Source organism: Strongylocentrotus purpuratus, unplaced genomic scaffold (genome assembly GCF_000002235.5).
Source record: "Strongylocentrotus purpuratus isolate Spur 01 unplaced genomic scaffold, Spur_5.0 spur5_scaffold_20, whole genome shotgun sequence".
In the NCBI taxonomy this organism is placed as follows: Eukaryota; Metazoa; Echinodermata; class Echinoidea; order Camarodonta; family Strongylocentrotidae; genus Strongylocentrotus; species Strongylocentrotus purpuratus.
In genome coordinates, this window is record NW_022145606.1 from 3709047 (window position 1) to 3728129 (window position 19083).

Below are 19083 nucleotides of genomic sequence, written 5' to 3' on the forward strand. Positions count from 1 at the left end.
AATAAAAATGAATGCATAATGCATCATGATATAAGCAACCAGATATTAAAACACCGGAAACATTCTTAGTCATGTTCGCACCATTTGCAATAAATACCAGGGGGTGTAATACAAATGAATGAGAGGTGGAGAGAAATAAATTGGAGAAAAAAAATAAAATTGGATTGAATATAAAACATTTGATTTATCTTTCCTGTATCATAATGTCTTCAGTCATATTGCTCTTGTGTACATTATGATTAATATATTCACACTTACTTAGGCGAACACGAAAAATGTCATATATTCTATACAGTGATTATTACATTCGTATTGTATCACGTTCTTATTAAACTTACTGATCTAACGTCTTATGTCTTAGATTTTCTGTTAAATAGATTACAAGTATTTCTTATTATAAATGAAAGATATATAACTTACGAACTATTGCTTTATTTTCCCTTTGCGATGAGGACTTTTCCACAATGAGACAACGATGTAGTATTACAGCGTACACTTTGATTGTATGCAACTGACAAGAGAGGTGCAGTGCTAGTGCGTATTGTTAAAATGGGGTATTTCGCAGCAACCACATAATACACATGACCCATTCATTGAAACTAGATGTATAGTTCGTTGTCATGGTTGTGTTGATGCGTTCCTACGTATAAAGACCTCACACATGGGCATGAATTGCTTTAAGCCGAACTCTTGAACTTGAATTCTTTGTCCAAGTTATGTATCTGTTTATGGTAATTTTGAGCAGTAGTTGTCTTTCAACTTGTGCTCCCGTAGTTGTGAATGATTTCTAGTTACGATCACGTATATTTTATATTATCGACACTTTTTTTTTTAATTTGAAAATTTGACATTTTGCTCCGTGGGGGGGGAGGGGGGAGGGGGTAAGGTCACCTGTTTTAGGTCAGCCATGGGATTTTTTTTTTTTTTTTTGGTTAATAATTAAAAAAAAAAATCCAAAGGGGGGGGGGGGGGGGGGGGGGGGGGTTTAAGGTTTTTTTTTTTTTTTTTTTTTTTTTTTTTTTTTTTTTGGGGGGGGGGGGGGTTATACACATAACAATTCCAAAGGGGGGGGGGGGGTTAACACTCCGAACCCCCCCCCCCCTTCCCCCTGCGTACGCGCCTGCATAATGATGTATTACGGCGAGGTTCCACTAGGCTAGACGCATTTTTTTCTAAAGTCATTAGGGGTGTTACGGTTTTAATTGGTTCAAAATCAGACATTCAGATGTTTAACGTAGGCATTGATAATGGGAGTTCATTGTAACGGAGTTAAATATACATGAGTTGAAGTTCCCAGAACTAGGGGAAAACGTTTGACTTTGATAGAGCCCAAATGAAATAAACATCACAGATAATCCATTTATTATAGGAGGGGATTTTGATATGAATCGAAATATTGATTTAGACTAGATGGGAACAATTATAGACAGGGTCAGTCTTTTCTTCTAACGCACTTTGACAAATGTATAGACATTTCAGACTTGAATGTTGGTGTGATGTAGAGCCAGAAACGTTCCTATTTGTTCCAGCACACACACTTAATTAATAAAATGTCATCACACAAGTAAGTATGACTCGGGAGGGCTGTTTCGCTTTAGAGGAACTATAGTTAACAAATATACAATGCACTGAGAGGCTCTAGTTGAAATTATGGATCGAGGTGGCAGGAATAGTGCTAGTATTTCTGTCGCCGAGGAATCCGTAATTTCAACTAGAGCCTCTCAGTGCATGATATATTTGTTTTATATTTTTCAAACCAAAATATATTAAATATTAATAATAATAATAATAATAATTAATGATAATAATAATAATAATAAGTAATGATAATAATAATAATAATAATTAATAATAATGTTTAAAATATAATTAACAAATATACCATGCACTATTTTCAAGCCACTAGTGATAGAAATAGTGCTATTCCTGCCACCTCGATCCATAATTTCAACTAGAGCCTCTCAGTGCATGATATATTTGTTTTATATTTTTCAAACCAACCTTATATATTAAATATTAATAATAATGTTTACTGTCACTGAAGGACAGGTGCTCTGGCTAGTGAGAGCAGCGCAGACGGACATACCGCGACCGCGACCGATAACACATTGATCTCGATCGATCGCATATATATATATATATATATGACGTCATTCATGGTATAGTACCGTGGTATAGTTTGCACTATACCATGGATGACGTCACGGTTACATCATAGCAATGTTATGTTTGGTCACATGATGCCATGTTGACCAATCACTATAAAGGATTTCATTGATCAAAAATGTAATATTATATATTATTCACTATGTAATTTTAATAGTGTCCAAAGGGATTTGGCACATTGGAGAAAAGCAGATATTAATGATATTTATGTACACGACAAACGGGAGAGTTTTCCATGAATACTTCACAATCCACTGACCAAATTGCCAACTTTAGGTTCGCATAGTTATAGGGATATCTAGTTTTGAACATTCATAACTCTCATATAATTTGTCCGATTTGTCTCAACTTTCACTTTATCTTATTTAAAGGTAGGATCGCCCTTTAACGAACATCACTTTAATTAAGGGCAAACATAATTAATTGCATTAACGGTTCGGTCTGCTTCATGGAGACTACCTTTATCAAATTTATCGCGAATCGCATAGAATACGTAAACACTTGGAACCCGTTTCCCTAGTGTCAATTTCACGATATTAGTTTGATTAGTAGCTCAGTGTCTATTATTATTTGATGAATCTTTAAAGGAGCTACACAAAGAAAATTTACTAACAACTGATAATTAGAACAAATTACATATGGATGGAAATATTTTCTCTTGAAAAACACGAATAATTTGCTGAGAAATCATATAGATATCATGGAAAGGCGTAAAATGCAATTTTTCAAGACCCTTCTTAGACCCCCCAAGCGCCCCCGAACGTAAGCCAAACACACGAGCGTAGCGAGCTCTGAACAGTGACGTCACACCCTGGACAAACAGCTCGGCACCGGCCGCATACCGGAGTCGCGCGTGTATTAGTCTGCAGCTAGACAGCCGTGTCAAGGGTGTGACGTCATACGAAAGACTGCTGAAGGCAGTAAATCTGGATCTCAAAACTGACATTTTTGAAAGTTAATTTCTGCGGGCCCCAAACAAATTTTGAAGAGAAAATTTGTTGTATTTGATCAGTAAGGCTTCTCCTTCGCAATGATATGAATTTTGCATCAATTCAATACACCTTTGCTTTTTGGTGTGACTCCTTTAAAGATGACGTATATAACATCTCGCTCCCACAACATTCTTGATAGGTGTCAAATAAGAAACTGGGAAGGGGTATCATCGCCTACCAAGCCGATCTACTCTGATTATTTTTATTTGTAAAAATCTCGATAAGATTAGGTTCAATAATAATGCTTGACAGCATTGGAAAGCAAAATTATTATGGTCTTCATTACTACCAAACACAAAATGGATTACTAATGTATGCATAGTTGCAGATGGCGCGCTGCACTCTCTAGCAAAGTAGCAGACGATATCCCAATGCTTGAAACGTAATCACGAGACTCCGTCTAAGTCTAATTTCAAGGTGATAATCACAATATGATGTACTCTTTATATGGACAAAATAATATGGAATCTGATGATAGCCACTTATAATGCTTTAAAGAATTTACAAAATGTTACTGTTACATATTGAACGAGAACACCAAATCATTAACGAAAAAATAGGTGCTTAGCCATAGGTATGTACCTTTTGAGCTCCGATTCCCCCATTTCATTGATCTACTTGTGTACTATCGAGAAGTAAGATAGAAACACTGTTGTGTGGTAAAGGGGCTTATATCAGATCCCATATTTACCTATTTAAAGGGCGGATGAAGTTGTTATCAATTTCAATTAAACCAAAACGAAGCCCTGCACTATTACGTTTAGCATCGGGATATCGTCTGCTATTTACTACTTTGCCCGAACGTTCAAGAGTGAAGCGCGCCATCTCCAACTCACGGCTACTATGCATACATTAGTCAACCTATCTATTTGACAACATCGCCTAGCGTCATCTGTTGGCGATACTTTTGTTACCATTGCGTTATGGTTTGTAAGGGTCGAGGGGGGGAATCCCCATTTTCGAAACCTATTCTTAGGCACTGTGTCCTTACACCAGCTCGGCCCTTTTATGCTGTCTTATCTGTATATATCGACCGCAATAATGACCATCATATTTGGATGATATAAAACAATCCATTCGTTTGACAAAGTATTACACTGAAAATAAACGTAAAAAGCATGTTCCAATATTAACTAGATTTCTCTTTATCAGCTATATAATAAGACATGTTTGCAAACTGCCCTTAAAAACCCAATGGTATTTTGTTGTTTGTTGTTGTTGCTTTATGTTAAATTAGTAATTAATTTAAATAAATAATAATAAACAATAATAAATCAATATTGAGAATTCAATTTCTCAGTTCCTAAACTTATCGACACAACTTCAAAAGATCGGGATATGACCATCCCTGTGTCAGCTACACATCATTGACATTATATTGATGAAACCTGCTTTGAACATGAAATCCATCTTGATATCTCGCGATGATTTTGGAAATGGAAACATTTGCGAAATCTTATAGCGAGCCATTTCTGATCGATGTCAAGCTTTTCTGTATTGTTTTAAACATAACATTTCCCCTCTGTTCCAAAGTGGCTAAACCTTTTGAGACTTTGTATCAATCTAAAAACAATGTGTACCACAGAAAATAAATAACTGTAGTTTTGACTCTTGTTTTGGTAGTTTTTAAGTAGTCATTTTCCAATCCATGCATAATTTTAATCACATCCACTTGAATCTTGGTCAATATGATAGCTTGGGAAAAAAACATTAAAATAAAAAATAAATCGTTTATAAAGGTTTACTTTAACAATTAGGTACCCTATTTATGAATTACTGTAATTCGAATCTCCTTTATCTTATTCAGAAATGAAATATTGTGTAATTTTTGAAATGTAAACATCATTATATTCCGGGTGTGGACTTTCTGATAACTTCTAATTAACTTGGTTATTCGAACAATTTGATAACACACCATTGAGGCAAATAAGGCCTGCAATATGAGGAATTTCATATATTTCTTCTAATGACTTATACACTAAATCTCTTTTTGTACACAAAAACATTGTCTCCATTACAAGCTACAAGGTTACCAGAAGGAGATACGAGGCATGGGTTAGTGACAGAGCATCTGTCTGATTCATCGTATTCCACGATCCTCCTTGCCTGGATATGCCATGACATGACACCTGATCAACTGCGGAGATCTTACGCTCTTCATCCCAGTATGTGATGTAGAGTGTGTCTGTCAGTTTGTCAACGCGACACCGGAGCAAGTGCCACTCATCGCAGTGTATGGCAACCTTTTCTTCTCCTGATCGTGAGATGACAGTGAATCCATTATTTTCTGTCTTCATAACGATATCACCTGATGACAAGGCTTGTATCTTACCTACCACCTCTTTTCCCTGCATCGTAATGGTGTTAACTATCTTACCATCATCAGGGTTGATGACGTAGATATTAGACTGATCGTACAGAGCTGCGATGATCATCCCATCCCTGTCAACATCAACGTACACACTAGTATGATCAAAGTTAATATTCCTCGGTATGCTGATGTTTCTAACTTTTTTCCATTGTCTGTCATATAGAGTAATGTATCTCATCAAGCTGTCAGCACCCTTTCGGTCCCATCTCCACTTACCACATACTATTACGTTGCTGTCTATAAGGGCGCATGATGTAATGCACATGTTACTTCCTCCTTCAATGACTTCCTGTGTGTGTTCAGTGCTGATATTTGTAACATACGTTGCTTTAGTAGTTACGTCCCACACACATATCTCATCATCACTTATCAAATCACGCACCAGACGGATATTAGCAATCGATGGAATGTGAATTGACTTGACAAGCTCCCATTTACCGATATAGCCATCAATTCTCCAGTAGTGTTCCCCACCTACTTCACCCTCTACAAACTTCACTCTCTGAATTTCACGTTGTATTCTGTCAATACAGTCGCTCACATCTTGATCAATATTTACATTTAAATTGTCATCAAGGGATGCAAGTACTTGAGGAGCTTCATTCACCAATGTTTTGTCGTCTTGTGTAATTTGTTTGATCTTTGCGTCAATATTATCCAAAGTGCTGATTGCATGCTGATTTTTACTTGTGAGATATTTTATCTTTCTAGAAACCACTTCGTGTATTTCCTTTGTTTCTAAAAGGACTTTCGCCTGGCTTTGTTTGATGATTAGTTGTTGCTGTTCTACTTCTTCGTTACAAGATTTGATCCGTTTTTCTCTCTTCTCATTGATCTTTCGTATGTCTTTCTCCGCCTCCTCGTTTATCGAACAAATTTTATCCCGTCTCTCGTCTTTCACTCTCTTCATTTTATTCCCGAACGTAGCGTTAACCGCACCATCGATGGAGTGAAGATGGTTTCTTGCATCAGCTGAACAAGTTTGTATTTTAGAGTCAAGATTCTGTAAGTGTGGTTTCGTTTCTTCTATTTCAAGCCGTTTCGCATCCAGCTTCCCAACCAGCTCCAAGATGACATCTCCGATATTGTCAAGGTGACATGGTTTCTGGTGATCTTTGATAGCACATCGGTCACAGACGGGTAATCCGTGTTCTTTACAGTAAAAAGTGATTGGCTCACCGTGTACGTCACATGACCATGTCATGTCATGCCCTTTTCTAGGGTGCAGCTTGACCTTTTCTTCTCTCTCTGCTGGGAACGTGGACGCCATGATAAAAGCAGATGGTAGCAAGAAACCTGCATCGGTAACAAAAATACAAATGTTATTAGAGATATGACTTTAGGAGAAGACAAGTCAATTGAATGCATACAAAGTTTGAAATAAATCGTATCAAAGAAGTTATGAATGTTTCAAATACTAAACAATCACTGCATTTATGTAAATCTCATTTTGGTCAGCGAAATGTGACGTAGAAATGGTCAAATATGTCGGTTATCATGTAAAAACAAAATCATTAATTTCTGTTTTTCTCCTTAAAAGCGCTTTATCACTTTGGCGTAGTACTTACTAAATATGTATAATTTAATTCAAATTTTAATCAAAATAATGAAAAGCGAATCATTTTACAAGAAAATATCTTCCTGAGTCATACACTATGACACATAATTATGCGTGTCTTGGGTGTAACTTGAAAGAAGAAAACATACCCAGAATACAGTTTTAAGAATACCGATTTGGTACGTAGTTAACTCAGAAGTTAACATAGTTTTCCGAAAACCGTCATTGAAACTTCAATATATAGGCATAATATGTTTGGTTTATAAAGTCTTTAATAAAAGCCTAGATCTACCGATCTACTGATTATCACCAGCACCATAATGATGACACCACCACACACCGTCACTTACGGCAATAAATACATGTAGTAGGTTTTCTGTCTTCCCCTACCTTACCCCAAAACCCGCAAAACGCTCAGCCCGATAAAATTATCGGGTATTTATAAACTAATAACATTCATAATTTGGATTAATACTCTGTCATTGCAATCTTATTCTTCCTTTCCACACACCAGTTATAACAACATACGCAACTGAAATGAATTATTCAAAAAGACAAGAAAACTTACTTTTGAATTTGTTTTATGTTAACACAAGCGAAGCAGGTTTCAGTCCTAATCGACACTACATCCGTAGTAGACCAAAAGATGCACTGAATTCAGATGACTCTAAGAACCCAGAAAACGAACCAACGACTTCTTGGATTGAAAATGAAAGATGTTTTACTTCGCATGAGAAGTAAAAGAACGAAGCTATTGCTCCTGTTGTTTGCTTTAGATAGGTTATCATTTTTTACTTATCGACATATGAGATATTTGGTGATGTATAAATAGTCTCATATCCTTTTATCAGTTATTATAATTTTGATTCGTAACAATAGTGATACTTTGGACACATCAATGATAAGAAGGAATTAACCAGACCCAAGCCTCGCATGCCATTGGTATTTTGATTCATCAAAACCTATCCTGGTATTAAAAATCGCAAAACTGAAAAACATCAAGCTTTTAAAGTAAGAAGATATTAGGGCAGAGAGGTCTAGGATTTGTTATAATTTTTCTATTTAGTATATAACCTTTATTTCAATAACCCGGTAAATATTACCCGCTTGTTTACTCACTCACAAAATAATAATGTAGACAAAAATGAGAAAATGCTAAGTGTATGAAAGTGACGTTACCTTTCCTTTATCGTAGTAAATTAGAAATCTCAATAACTTTTCTTGGTTTTGTTAATTTAAAGCAACTGCAATAGGTGGCTCAGGATATTAAACTTTCGCGTTGGGTTTCAGCTCTGAATGAATGTAATTTCAAGTAATATATTGCCTCTAAAGACCAACTGAACTTGGAAAACAAGGTCGATGTTATATATAAGAAGACGCCCCATTTATCTTTGCTCTATATATAGCAATATTGCATTGAACTTTATCACAAGACATATTTATACTGCTCCAACAGGACAATTCAAATACATTAATCATTAACACATATAATCAGCCCTTTTCAGATCATGCATTTGTATATTGATATAATTTTTTTGGCGAAAAATTAAACAACTATGTGTGTGCGATAGAGAGATTGGGAGAGGAAAGTGAAGGGGAAAATGGTGGGTGAGAGTGAGGGAGTTTGAAGGGAGGGGCAGAAGACAAAAGGAAAAGGGGAGTTGGATAGGACGGGTTGGATTTCCAAAATAATATTCCATTCGAAGGAGTAAATTGATAAACTTTTCTTTTCAACTTTCCCCATGTTTTAAATATATATTTGATTAATTTGTTTATAGGGTTTATCAACCTCAACCATACAGTGAGGGATAAGCCTGGTGATTATCGGTGTATGTATTTCTTATTATAGTTCCCTTTGCATTGTAGGCCTATTCCTCTACTTTATATTTAGAAGATAATTACATTTTCCAAAATATTCATTCCCACTTTCCTTCTCTCTCCATTTCATTATATACTTGCCTTTTCTCTTGCCCCCCCTCTCTCTCTTTCTCTCTCTCTCTCTCTCTCTCTATTCTATGACAGCCTACTATCTCATCCTCTTTACGAACGACAACAACAATGACAAGCAATATATTTGAATTTAGCTGCTATATAGTTGACAGTGGAAGTATGGTAGTTCCCTCAATATAGACTTTTAGTGAGTTGTCTGAAAATGAAGTGCATTATAAATTGCGTGAGAAGGATAATGGAGCTTATATCCCTCAATTTATGGTTATAGAAAGTTTTTATTAGCAGATATATGATACATTTTGATGGATAAGTGGACTCATTGAAAAGTTTAATCATTTAAGAAAAAACGTATCTGAACAATAGTGGTACTTTGAACACACCAGTTCATCAGGAAGATGCATATGACTGTTTACATCAGAAACTTGTATTCTTAAATAATAAAATGAGAAAAGAGCGATTTGCACTGTCCACAGCTGACTCTAAAGTAAACGAAAGAAAAATAGATGTCGAAATGTCTTTCTCAAAATACACTCCGATTTCTTCTCTCTCTATGTTAAAGAAATGTACAATTGAGCCAATTATATATTGGAATGTCGATCAATCCATCTCTTAATTTTGTACAAATAGGGCCACCTTGTTTGTTCAACGGTAATCTTGATATATTTCTATAAATAATGCTCTTCATTAAAAAGAAGGACCTGATTCGGTTAATGTTTACAATGTTTATTCAGACTTGTATTGAAGGAGATATGGTTTTGAAGATTTGATTTGTTGCTTTGAGACATTGAACCTATGAACCTGGTCCCTGTTTCATACAATTAGTTATCAATAACAATTTACGACAACTGTTATAAGCTACTGAAAAAATACCTTATTCTCCTTCTTTATTTTCAACTCAGTATTCTATTTTCCACTCCGTACTTTTTTACCCATTCATTGTCGTGTATTTATCCCCTTATTATGAAGCCGTACACTGAGCCAAAAGTCCCTGCGAGTAAACCGGTAGGATGAGAATTATGTTTATTAGGCATGGGGGGTAAAAATATAGTTGAGTTCTGGTCATGTGATTGCATTGTGAAATAAACGGTGTGGAATCGATCAGTAAAGGTTGATCATCTAGCATATAAGTATTGGTGTGTATTGCAAGGTTCTGAAATCATCAAAATGTTAAGAAATTTGGACCAGTCTTGGTAAAGTTATAAGCACTGTACACACATAGATGTATATGGAACTACATAAACATGTGGCATAAAAATCTGTCCCGATATGTATGCTGTTACATGCCATATTAAGAATATTAAGGCATTTGAAGAGCGATGCTTTTCACTTTTCAGGGAACATTTTGTATCTGATGTTCTTCCACACTTGCATAAAACAATGATAATGCTCACAAATCATGTTTCACCTCTTCCCAGCACTCAACCATCTCTTTAAAGCTAAAGGGTTAAAATTAGGGTTGCCATTGGATCAGCCTTTGGTATAGTGTTAAGTCAAGGGTTGAAGTTAAGAATTCTGTTAATTTAGGAGACTTGGGGCCTAACGTATAAATCTTGCTGTACAAGGGTACTACGAAGCTGGACAAAAGGAAGAGGACATAGCAAAATAATAATAATAATAATAATAATAATAATAATAATAATCTTTTAGTCCACTCCAAATTTTATTTAACCGAAATGAAAATTCTTTTTGCCCAATTGATCGTGAGCCCGGCAGCCACTGAGCAGCGCCAGATCGACGTTGCTCTATCCCTTATTGTTGAGCGCCAAACAAGGTAGCAGCAACTCCCATCTTTTAACGTCTTTTGGTATGACGCGGCCGGGGATCGAACCCACGACCTCCCGGTTGTGAGGCGGATGCTCTACTGACTGAGCCAACACTCCGGTCTATCACTTCAAATCACTTCAAAAGTGTGTTATAGCAGTGGTCTTTATATAGGAGAGTACAAGACTTTCATTTGAGATAAGGTCAAACCTTTTACCAGGATAAAGTTTGGGACAAATATTATAGAGGAGAGTTGTGATACATTTCGAATGGGGTTGATCAGGTCACACACAATTTGCCAACAATTGAGATCAAGTTTCAAGCAAGTAAAATGTCACAAGAGGTCCTCTGTCACACGTTCCATGTCACGCCAATTCCAATGTCAAGTGGCCCCGACATTCATCGCCAACTATCTCTGCTCTCATCATAAACTTTTATAAACTTCTAAAATTATTTCTCAGACTTGTTGGCACTGATTGCCTTCCATACAGCCATCTCATCTGAGATGTCAGAAAGCAAGACGTACTGCGACAGGCCTTGAACGCTACGCCTGATATAAGTGGTCATTATTACATCCTTTCTCAACTTCAACTTCATGTATCTCTGTTCTTATCATAAACCTCTAGAATCCTTTTTCTGACTTGTTGGCACTGATCGCCTTCAATACAGCTAGTCACCATCTCATCTAAGAGGTCATAAAGCAAGACATTCTGCGACAGACCATGAACGCTGCGCCAGATATAAGGCAAAGTGGTCATTATCACATCCTTTCTCATCTTCAACTATATGTATCTATGTTCTTATCATAACCCCTCTAGAATCCTTTCTCTGACTTGTTGACACTGATCGCACTGATCTGAAAATAACTCGCCAGGGCCTGAATTCAGGCTATTGACTGAAAACTGGCATCCCTGAGGGGTGTACGTCGTGGGTGTACTGTAAAGGTAGAGGCGTCTATGAATTGACTTTACTTGTGTAATATCAGTAAGTAAAATATAAATTCAGCTGTGTTGTAAAGGAGCTGATATCACAATCCATATTTGTGCCATTAAAGAGCATATAGACTGATTACCAATTTCAAATTAAACCAAAAATGAAAGTCCTGCGATTACGTTAGGAAGATCGTCTGCTAGTGAACTACTTTGTCCGAGCGTTTTAAAGTGAAATACGCCATCCGCAAATCAAAGTTACTATGCATACATTAGTCAACCAGTCTATTCGATAACATAGCAGAGCGTCATCTCTTGGCGAGATTTTTTGAACCATTACATCATGGTTGGTATGGGCCGAAAAGGGAATCCCCATGTTTGGGACCTATTCCTATGCACTGTGTCCTTTACCTCAGTTCGTCCCTTTTTATGCTGTCTTTCCTGTATAGATCGATTGCAATAATGACCATTTCGTATTCAGTACGAGGAACAGATGTTGTTACAATATGTTACAAAGTTGCTAACATGCCATAGGCAACAAAGCCACAGGTTAAATGATGCTTAAAGGTAATGCAAAGTGTTGGTATGGGGTCATGAATTTGGTTCAAATTAACATGTTGGATGCATATACGATCCTACAATATTCAGTGATCGTTGTCGCGGTTGAAATCGAGTCTAAAGTTATGAAATTGTAAATAATACACTCTTTATGTTGTATAGCTCCTCTTCAGGTCAAGATTTTAATTAAGCTATACAAAAATGTTTCTTGACGAAAATCGACCGATAAGCTACTCCTATTTGGAAATTATATTATACAAATATTGACTGCTCATGAGGATGATGGTGGTAGTTCCCACCATCATCCGATTACAGAGCAGTCCATATTTGTTTTATATACCTCATCCTATTTATTGATTCATGATTAGTTCTAGCTGTAGGTCTAGATCTAGCTCTAAAAACAGGAAACGAGATCAAGAGGAATTCACTTACCAGAATAAGAAAATTCAACATCAAGTCAAAATTAAAGGCAAGAGTATTGAATTCCTACGCGCTGCGCGTAAGCGTGCGCGCGATTGCGGTAGCCTAGCAATTCAAAACATTTGTGTGCGCAACTAAGTCGCGGGAGGGGTTAGGGGTCCTATCCCAGGGTTTGATAGTAGCTATCAAACGCAGCTACCATTGTACGGCCGTAGGCGCTATTTGAAATTCATCAACATTTACCGGGAGCACCGGTATTTTTTTATATTCAATTTTTCTCGAAAGCAGAAGTGTTTTAAGGGCTAAAATTTCAAGTGCTTATAATACATCCACAGGGGCATCCAAATATATCAAAATTGTAAAGAATCACTGTCCACCCAATTTTCAAAATTTCTCAAAACTTTGTATTACCTTTAGCATCATCGGAAAGGAAACTCATTGCATTATGACCATCCGACTTTCATGTGTACTGGATCAAATGTGAAAAATGATAAAAAATTTGAAAAATGATTTATTTTTATTTTATTTTTTCTTTTCTTTTGTTTTAAGAAGCTAGACAAAAATGGTATTGTAGGTTTAATCAAATTTTCCAACATGAGAATCGAAAAATTAATACTAACTTTAATTTCAATTTGCGAAATCATGGATATCGTTCAGTTTCTGATTTACTACTTTGACATACAAATTGTGTATTAATATTTCCATTGATATGAACCTTTTTGAGGTATCGTTATCCAAGCTTAGTATTACCCATATCCTCTATGCTTCTCATACATGGATAATGAATAATTATAACAAGCATCCTCTGCCTCATCTGCATGGTATTAACAGTAACCATGGTGATTATACATCACCATCATCGTCATCATCGTCACCACCATCATTATTATCATCATCACAGTCACCCTCAATTGTATAACAATCACCATGGTTATAGCGATGCAGCCAGTTGTGAATCCCCTGTGACGGTCAAACGCTTAGCAGTAGGAAGGCAGGTCTACCTCCCTCTGGTGGTCAACATGAGGTTGTTAAATAATCCTGATACTCTTCGATGCTTCAATAATGCATGATATCTTAGGTACAATCAAAGGTCTATGTTTCTTTTTTCTCACTGGTGTCTCTCCTTATTCACTCTTTCATCTCTATCTACATTATCCCATTTCTCTCGCTTATATTACTTAATCCTATTCCAACTACACAGTATGCTTATTTTAGTTTTCTATTTGTAACAAACTTTTTTATGAATAAACTGATTTTAAAAGTCACACTTAAAGAATGACACATATTGATTAAGTATTCTTTATTAAGTTTCATTTTTAATTAATCGGGCGGATGAAATGAAAACACAGGTTGACATATTTTTCTTTACAAAGGTCACTAGAATAATAATATATACTGTAGTATTATTCAGACGACAAAAGGAGAATCGACACAAAAGGGTAGTACGATTTGGTTATGTTTTACTTTCACTTCGTGTCGTCGTTTTAACGTTGCAAATATATAGTCTTGTATAAAGACGTTATTAGATATTCCCACATCTCCCCCCAAGCTTATTATCAACAGTTCAAGAGTTCTTATTGATTTCCAAATAGTTTCAAATCCAATAAAAATCCGAAATATAATCCTGTTTAAGAGTTCACGGATATTCTCCTTAATTGTGTTCTTCGAGTCCCGAGTCCATTCCAGTTTACTATTAAACCCAAATAAACACTGTCCAAACCTTTAAAGTCTTGTTCAGTTTCAGTTCCTGCAAAGTTAATCCCAATTTTGGTATTTAAGTTTAACCCATTACATGGACAGTCGCTTTGGTGGTTTCACGAGTCGTCCAGATCGCGTTCGCGTCTCTGTCGCAGCTGTTGGTGTAGAGGCTCCCTCAGGCTGCTTCCGGTTGATCTGCTGGTTACGTTGGGAACCGGTTGAGTCGCTTTCATCAGAATCGTCAGGTCTCTCTGGATCGTTGCTCATGGATGACTCCGGCACTCTGGTCTTGGTGGGTTGACCTTGGACAGCAATCAGTGCACGGCGATTACGACGTACTGTCCCATGTTCTGTCTGGACATGGTAGGACCGTGGTTGTTGCGCTTTCTGGGTGACTTTCCCGTAGCGAGACTGATCACGGATCCACACGGAATCTCCTGGTTGTAGCTCTGGAAGCTCACGTGAGTCATGACGTCTGTTGTAGGTCATCATTTGATCTGACCTGTACTTCTCCTCTTTCTCTCTCACAGTCGTCAGGTCCGGCTGTTGTACCCGTGGCAGCAGCATGTGGGGCAAAGTAGGAACCTGAGTCTGCAATCTCCTCCCCATGAGAAGTTCACAAGGAGCTAACCCGTTTTGGAGTGGTGACGCTCGATAGCTGAGAAGGGCTAACTGGATGTCGTCGTTCTTCTTCAGCAACGCTTTCACAGTGCGAACTCCTCTTTCAGCCTCACCATTAGCTTGTGGGTATCTTGGAGAGCTGGTTGTATGGACGAATCCATACTCTTCAGCAAGCTTTCTGAAGTTCTCGTTGGCGAACTGTGGACCATTGTCTGAAACCACAAGGTCTGGAATCCCATGGACTGCAAAGATCTCCTTCAGCGAAGAAATCACTGCCATTGTTGACTGACCTTGGAGTTGTTTGACCTCAATCCACCTCGAGTAGTAGTCAACTACTATCAGGAACGATTTCCCTTTGAGTTCGAACAGGTCTATTCCAAGACGCTCCCATGGCCTTGAAGGAAAGGATGAGCTCATCAAAGGCTCGCGGACCTCTTGGCGATGGATAGCACAGGTCAAGCAGCTTGAAATCATTTCCTCCAATGATTTTGATAGACCTGGCCACCACACTGAATCTCTGGCTCTGGCTCTGCATTTGGTAATTCCCAGATGTCCTTGATGTAGCCTCTCAAGGATATCAAGTCGCAGAGCTCTCGGAATGACTATTCTCTCGTCGTAGATAAGCAAGTCCTCTACCACACTCAGGTGTCCTCTCTGCTCATAGTAGTGTTTGAGGATCGGGTTATGTGGCATGTAGTCTGGCCATCCTTGAACGCAGTAGTCTCTGATTTTTGCACATACTTCATCTGCTTTTTGTGCATTTCTGATTTCCTCAAATCTCTGCATTGTCACTGGGAGGTTGATGGCTGATGTTGATGCATATGATTCAACCTCATCTACGAAGTTGACATCATCCATTCCTGGCCTCTCTACTGGCGCTCGTGACAAGGCGTCAGCGGATGTCTGCTGTTTTCCTGGAACATACAATGTCTCTGCATCAAATCTCATCATTCTCATTCTGAAGCGTTGGAGTCGTGGAGGCATTTTCACAAGTTCTTTCGAGTTTAGAAGTGTGACCAATGGCTTGTGGTCAGTTTCCACCTCGAAATGAAGACCAAGTACATACTCGGAGAACCTCTCGCACGCCCAAGTAGCTGCCAGTGCCTCTTTTTCAATCACTGCATACCTCTGCTCAGTCTCGGTAAGCGATCGAGATGCATAGCACACTGGTCTACGATTTCCATCAGTCTGCACTTGATACAGGATTGCACCCATTCCAGTCCCGGATGCATCTGCTGCAATGACTGTTGGCAGTTCTGGATCATAATGAGCTAAGACTGCTGTCGAGACCATCATCTCTTTGATCTGTGTGAAAGATCTCTGCTGCGCTTCTCCCCAACACCACACATTGTCTTTCTTCAGGAGTTGACGAAGGGGCTCGTTGATCTCAGCTAATCCTGGGAGAAACTTTCCCACCTGGTTCACCATTCCCATGAACCTCTGTAGCTCTTTCACGCTTCGAGGAACTGGAAAATCTCGAATAGCTCTTGTTTTGCTCGGATCGACCTTGACACCAGTGTCGTCGATGAAGTGCCCTAAGAACTTCACACTCTGTTTGGAGAATTCACACTTTCCCTGATTTAGTGTGATACCTGCTTCCTGCAGACGTTGTAGAACAGCTCGTACTCTGATGTCATGTTCTGTTTGTGTTGCACCATGGACTAGCACATCATCCATGTGACAAATCACGCCGTCAAGTCCTTCGAGGATAGTGGACATCGCTCTCTGGAAGACTTCTGGCGCTGACGTTATCCCGAACGGCAATCGGTTGAAGCAAAATCTCCCAAATGGAGTGACAAAGGTTGTCAGTAGCTTTGACTCATCCTCCAATGGAATTTGCCAAAACCCGCTGTTGGCGTCCAGTTTTGTGAAGATTGTGCTCTTTCCCAGTTTTGCTAGACTTTCATCGACTGAAGACATCGGATGAATCTCTCGTTCAACTGCCTTGTTGAGAGATGTAAGGTCTACACAAATTCTCACCGAACCACTGGGCTTCAACACTGGAACCATCCCCGAACACCACTTTGTCGGCTCAGTCACTTTTGAGATCACATTTTGCTCCAACATGGACTCTAGTTCTTTCTTCACCTTCGGTAGAAGCGGATGAGGAACTTTCCTGGCTGTATACAGGCACATCGGCTTGGCATCTGAAGTTAACGTGATGTGGTATGCTGTCTTCAGTTTCCCCAAACCAGTGAAAAGTTGAGGGAACTCAGCCTTGAAGTTTGCAGTTTCATCATCACAAGAATCGACTTCCTCCACTCTGCGGACTAGATTCAAGGTTCTACACGCTTTCCTACTCAGCAATGAAGACTCCTGATCTTTGACCACATAGAGAGTCTCTTTGATCTGTTTATCTCTATGCCTGAGAGTTGATGTCATTTGTCCTATTACAGTCAGGACTGTACTTCCTGGACCACGTAACCTCTTGGTTGTTGGTCTCATGATGTGTTTATTCAGCCATGGAGTGGAATCAGACAACACAGTAACGGCTGCTCCTGTGTCTAACTTGAAGTGTGTTTCATTCCCATCTACGAGGATCGATGAACTCCAGTACGTCTGATCGTTCTCGCTGACTTCACCAAGGAAGGGGACATCAATGTCATCGAAATCATCTACTTCGCTGACTCGAGCTTTCCATTTTAGCTTTGCTGCCTCTTGTTTTCCCTGTTCTGGTTGTTTGGCGTGACACACAGACTGGAAGTGGCCCATCTTTCCACATTGATGGCACTTTGCATCTTTTGCGGGACAGCTGGCACGTGCATGATTCTGCCTTCCACACCACTTACAGTTACCCTGCGGAGTTTGAGATGTTTTCTTCGAGTACGTTCCCTTGCTCTTAGGCCTTACGTAGTTTACGGCCGAGTTAGGGCTCTCACTCTCTGCACCTCCCCTCACAACAGACTTGTTTTGTTTCCGGGCTTCTGACTGTCTACTCAATTGAACTGCTTTTGAGAGAGTTAGGTCTTCTCTAGACTGTAGTTGATCAGATAGGGAGTCATCAAGCACCCCAACTACAATTCTGTCTCTTATCAAGCCCTCCTTAAGTCTATCGTAGTCACAGTCCTCTGCTAGCCTGTACAAATCATTGATAAATGTGTCCACACTTTCTCCCGGGCGTTGTGTTCGTTTGTTGAATTTTGCCCTTTCAACAATAATGTTTTTCCGTACATTGAAATACTTCTTCAATGTTGCGATCACGTCATCATACTTTGCTGTCTCCTCTTTCACATTGAGAGACACGATAATATCATCGGCACATTCACCCATAGCATAGAGTAGCGTACTAACCTGCGCACTGTCTGGCTTGGATGCGAGGCCCGATGCGACGCGATATCTCTCGAACCGCCGTGACCATTTTGGCCATTGTTCTGCTTGATTTAAGCCTGCAACTTTATCAAAGCTTTCTGGCAATGGTAGACGAGAACTTTCCATGGTTCTTCACTTATACCGCTGCCACCATGTAGTATTATTCAGACGACAAAAGGAGAATCGACACAAAAGGGTAGTACGATTTGGTTATGTTTTACTTTCACTTCGTGTCGTCGTTTTAACGTTGCAAATATATAGTCTTGTATAAAGACGTTATTAGATATTCCCACATATACTATAATGAAAATGAACAAAATAAACATGACTTACAATCTACTTTCTATAGTAAGGAGTGTTTCATCAACGCTTAGGAACTACTCTTTGCACTTTGACAAGTAATATTTTTGACTGAATAAAGATATATTTGAATAAGATGAAACAATTTCTTTAAATGACATAGCGTTACTATTGAAATATTGAAATATTCTTAAAAGCCTATTTCCATAGCCAGTTTCCTTTTTGTCAGCAAGAATGTTAAGCAAAGTTTTGCAAACTGCATTTACAAACCCGATGTTTGTGTTTTTTGGTTACACATTCTAAAGCCCGTATAACCTCATATGTTGCACTACCTATATGACTAGGTATGAAACCTTAAACAAAGTGAAGATACATAAATATAGGCTAACTGTAAACATATAACATATTTATATACCACATAATATAGTTCTATCTAATTTAAAATGTTAT

General features: G+C 38.3%; 1 protein-coding gene across 1 annotated transcript; it reads right to left on the reverse strand.

Moving 5' to 3' along the window:
* Positions 1-14493: 14493 nt before the first annotated feature.
* Positions 14494-18459, reverse strand: LOC115927401 (uncharacterized protein K02A2.6-like). Its single transcript, XM_030993204.1, has one exon. It carries the CDS (start codon positions 18457-18459, stop codon positions 14494-14496), a length of 3966 nt encoding a protein of 1321 aa, XP_030849064.1.
* Positions 18460-19083: the final 624 nt, after the last annotated feature.